This window comes from Penaeus vannamei, chromosome 1, assembly GCF_042767895.1.
Source record: "Penaeus vannamei isolate JL-2024 chromosome 1, ASM4276789v1, whole genome shotgun sequence".
In the NCBI taxonomy this organism is placed as follows: domain Eukaryota; kingdom Metazoa; phylum Arthropoda; class Malacostraca; order Decapoda; family Penaeidae; genus Penaeus; species Penaeus vannamei.
The window spans coordinates 51,534,929-51,539,928 of record NC_091549.1 but is presented as its reverse complement, the minus strand read 5'-3'; the positions used below and the strand labels follow the sequence as shown (position 1 = coordinate 51,539,928).

Here is a 5,000-nt window from a genome sequence, read left to right as displayed (position 1 = left end):
ACTTGCTTCTATGGCTAACAAAAGAACGAACAAAATAAAAGAAAAAAAAAAATAACCTGAACAGTAAAAAAAAGAATAAAAAAAAATAATAATAAAAATAAATAAATAAATAAAATAAATAAATAAATAAAAATACAATATACTTTTATTTGGTCTGTTTTTTTCTTTCATTTTTTCGCCTATTTCTGTTATCTTATTTCCTTTACTACTATTACCGACACGGCCATGATCAATCAATATCAGTATCGCAATCTCTTTGTCATTACTTTTTTATTACTGTTGTTGTTGTTGCTTTATCATCAACCTACCATCAAAAAAGAAAAGAAAAGATACAACAATGATAATAATGATGATGATGATGATGATGATGATGATGATGATGATGATGATGATGATGATAATAATAATAACAATAATAATAACAATAATAATAATAATAATAATAACAATACTATAATAATAATAATAATAATAATAATAATAATAATAATAATAATAATAATAATAATAATAATAATAATAATAATAATAGCAATAATTTAATCAAAATAATAATAATAATAATAATAATAATAATAATAATAATAATAATAATAATAATAATAACAATGATAATGGCAATATAATAATAATAGTAATAATATTAATAATACCAACAATGATAACAACAATACTAACTATAACAACAACAAACAAACAAACAAACCAAGAAGGACTCACCAAAACTCTGCGTGATCCAGATGCCAAACATGTCCAGGTGAAGCAGGGACTTGTAGCAGGTTTCCCCGGCGCGGTGGTTCATGAACAGGTGGTAGATGGTGGACCCGACCCAGGGACTCACGGTGGACACCAGGTGAGTCCAGGGCAGGAGTGGGACGGTGATCTCGGACCAGGGCAGCAGCGTCTTCCACCGCAGCAGGATGTACAGCATGGGCACACCTGTTGGGAAGGGGGGAAAGGGGTTAGAGGGGGTTTAGAGGGGGGTTGGAAACATGATGGAGATCGGATGAAGTGTGTTCGAAGGGAGATGTGATTGGAAGGGGAAAGAGTCTATAGGACGTGATTGGAAGGGGAAAGCGGTCTCTTTATGATGTGATTGGAAGGGGAAAGCGGTCTCTTTATGATGTGATTGGAAGGGGAAAGAGGTCTCTATAAGATGTGATTGAAAGGGGAAAGAGTTCTCTATAAGACGTGACTGAAAGAAAGGGAAAGAGGTTTCTATAACTGAACAAAATATAGAAACACTGCGATACGGCAAAAGAGGAAGTCTATGTTCAAAAATTTTGGGAGAGGAGAACAGGTTAAGAAAAGGCAATTTCTCGAAAGGGGAATGGATCTCCATAATGAAATCAATCACACACAAAAAAATAATGCAGGAATATTAAGCCAACACGACGAGCAAAATTTCTGGAACGGGAGAATCTACCAACATGAGAAAAGAACTTGAACTGGGTCACAGAAACAATCCAATGAGAAAATACGGTACATGGTACAGACAATAAGAGATAGACAGAGAACGGTTAATTAGAAAAGGAAAAGACATACATCTCTTCGTTTTTCATACTCAAAGGCGAGTGACATACCTGCGAGATAGTATGGAAAAAGTATGAGACGATGCTAAAAGTATTCTTCCCTGTGACATGATACGTAGCATGAACACCTGTTAGGCAGCTTAAAACACAGATTTTTAAATTTATCTATAATTTTTTTCCCTAAGAGGAATATTTCTGAAAATTGTAGTGAATAAAACCTCTGATAGAAAGAAAGAATGGATTACATAAGGAAATCTGCCTCGTTCGCAGGCCCATTCACACTGCAATAATATCAATAATGTAGTTACATCACCTTCACTGACGAGGATGGAACACCCCGGACCAAATAAGGAGATCTCATCGCAAGAATATGCAGGCCTATATCATGTAAACAACCTACATGAAGGGGCGACTGGGTTTTAAAAATAGTCTTGCTTGTTTACGTTATCATGAGCAAAATATGATACTGTGGGAAGCATTATGCTAATAGAGGCGGAGGGGAACGCACCTATGCCGTAACCTTCGACCTTAAAGCTTACACGCTGTGACTCAGTCTGGGAACTGCCTGCCGAGCGCCTACGCCCAAAACTAAACAAGGGACGCAAGCCACTAAACCAAAGAAGGCACGCAAGCCACCAAGCCAAACAAGGCACTGCAAGCCACCAAGCCAAACAAGGCACTGCAAGCCACCAAGCCAGAGAAGGCACGCAAGCCACCGAGCCAAAACAAGGCACTGCAAGCCACCAAGCCAAACAAGGCACTGCAAGCCACCAAGCCAAAAAAAAGGCACTGCAAGCCACCAAGCCAAACAAGGCACTGCAAGCCACCGAGCCAAACAAGGCACTACAAGCCACTAACCCAAACAAGGCACTGCAAGCCACCAAGCCAAACAAGCCACCGAGCCAAACAAGGCACCGCAAGCCACTATTCCTCCTCCTCCCCCACAAGGCACACGCAGACAGAGCAAGGATAAATGGTATATCAAAAGGCGTCTGTCCGAGTAACTGCAGCGCTGATCTCGCCAGGGTGAGGGCTTTCCTGAAATGGACCCTTAGGGAGCACGGATGTTTATGCTGACTGCCCTCCGCCGCTGCCAACACTTACAGTTCTCCTCCCGTGGAAGTTACACTGGCGGGTATGCGCCTTTCCTTATCGCTCTATTGCTCTATTGCTCTATTGCTCTCTCTCTGTCTCTGTCTCTGTCTCTGTCTCTGTCTCTGTCTCTGTCTCTCTCTCTCTCTACCTATCTATCTATCTATCACACACACACACACACGTGGACACACACACACGTGGACACACATACACACACACACACACACACACACACACACACACACACACACACACACACACACACACACACACACACACACACACACACACACACACACACACACTCTCTCTCTCTCTCTCTCTCTCTCTCTCTCTCTCTCTCTCTCTCTCTCTCTCTCTCTCTCTCTCTCTCTCTCTTTCTCTCTCTCTCCCACACACACATTTTTATACATACATACATACATACTTACATATATATATATATATATATATATATATATATATATATATATATATATATATATATATATCCTACTTCTCCCTCACTATCCTTAGCTCCCCCCCCCCCTTCCCCGCCGCTGCACAACCCACCCTACTGCACCCACTCCAACCATACCCAAACGGAGGCACAGTAACACATGCTGCACACTCCTTCGCTCTCCCTTTAGCATTCAACTGCCTTGTTCGAGAAAATTATGGGTCAGCGTGCCTTTTGAAGAGGAGGAGGAGGAGGAGGAGAAGGAGGAGGAGGAGGAGGAGGAGGAGGAGGAGGAGGAGGAGGAGGAGGAGGAGGAGGAGGAGAGGAGGAGGAGGAGGAGAGGAGGGACGATAAAGAGGGAGAAAAGAATGGGGAGAAGAGGAGGTAGGAGAGGGACGATAAAAAAGGGAAAGAATGGGGAGAAGAGGAGGTGGGAGAGGGGCGATAAAGAGGGGGAAAGAATGGGGAGAAGAGGAGAAGAAGAGGGACGATAAAGAGGGGGAAAGAATGGAGAGAAGAGGAGGTGGGAGAGGGGCGATAAAGAGGGGGAAAGAATGGAGAGAAGAGGAGGTGGGAGAGGGGCGATAAAGAGGGGGAAAGAATGGAGAGAAGAGGAGGTGGGAGAGGGACGATAAAGAGGGGGAAAGAATGGAGAGAAGAGGAGGTGGGAGAGGGACGATAAAGAGGGGGAAAGAATGGGGAGAAGAGGAGAAGAAGAGGGACGATAAAGAGGGGGAAAGAATGGAGAGAAGAGGAGGTGGGAGAGGGGCGATAAAGAGGGGGAAAGAATGGAGAGAAGAGGAGGTGGAAAGGGACGATAAAGAGGGTGAAAAGAATGGGGAGAAGAGGAGGTGGGAGAGGGACGATAAAGAGGGGGGAAAGAATGGGGAGAAGAGGAGGTGGGAGAGAGACGATAAAGAGGGGAAAGAATGGAGAGAAGAGGAGGTGGGAGAGGGACGATAAAGAGGGGAAAGAATGGAGAGAAGAGGAGGTGGGAGAGGGACGATAAAGAGGGGAAAGAATGGAGACAAGAGGAGGTGGGAGAGGGACAATAAAGAGGGGGAAAGAATGGAGAGAAGAGGAGGTGGGAGAGGGACGATAAAGAGGGGGAAAGAATGGAGAGAAGAGGAGGTGGGAGAGGGGCGATAAAGAGGGGGAAAGAATGGAGAGAAGAGGAGGTGGGAGAGGGACAATAAAGAGGGGAAAGAATGGAGAGAAGAGGAGGTGGGAGAGGGACGATAAAGAGGGAAAAGAATGGAGAGAAGAGGAGGTGGGAGAGGGACGATAAAGAGGGGGAAAGAATGGAGAGAAGAGGAGGTGGGAGAGGGACGATAAAGAGGGGGAAAGAATGGAGAGAAGAGGAGGTGGGAGAGGGGCGATAAAGAGGGGGAAAGAATGGAGAGGAGAGGAGGTGGGAGAGGGACAATAAAGAGGGGAAAGAATGGAGAGAAGAGGAGGTGGGAGAGGGACGATAAAGAGGGGAAAGAATGGAGAGAAGAGGAGGTGGGAGAGGGGCGATAAAGAGGGGGAAAGAATGGAGAGAAGAGGAGGTGGGAGAGGGACAATAAAGAGGGGAAAGAATGGAGAGAAGAGGAGGTGGGAGAGGGACGATAAAGAGGGAAAAGAATGGAGAGAAGAGGAGGTGGGAGAGGGGAAGTGTGGAGGGGATGATAGGAAACGCGAGATAAAAGGATAAGGGAGAGGAGTGTAGTGGAGGAAGGGAGAGGTTGAAGAGGAAACGAGGGGAGAGGAGAGAAATAAAAAAAATAAAAACAGAGGAGAGGACAGAAGAAAAGAATGATGGGATTGGGGAGAGGAAAGAAAAACAAAAACAAAAGAGGAGAGGACAGAAGAAATAAATGATGACAGATGTGAAAGGAAACAAAAACAAAAACAAAAGAGGAGAGGACAGAAGAAAGAAATGATGGGAGGTG

The 5,000-nt window shown here is 44.1% G+C and overlaps 1 protein-coding gene across 3 annotated transcripts in view; it reads right to left on the bottom strand.

The window, feature by feature from the left end:
* LOC138862412 (progestin and adipoQ receptor family member 4) overlaps nt 1-5,000 on the bottom strand; it is an 84,547-nt gene that overhangs the window by 44,741 nt on the left and 34,806 nt on the right. For all 3 annotated transcript variants that reach the window (XM_070124586.1, XM_070124594.1, XM_070124582.1), the window contains exon 2: nt 721-939. In XM_070124586.1, the coding sequence (XP_069980687.1) occupies nt 721-939 (219 nt within the window). The remainder of the gene's footprint in view (nt 1-720; nt 940-5,000) is intronic.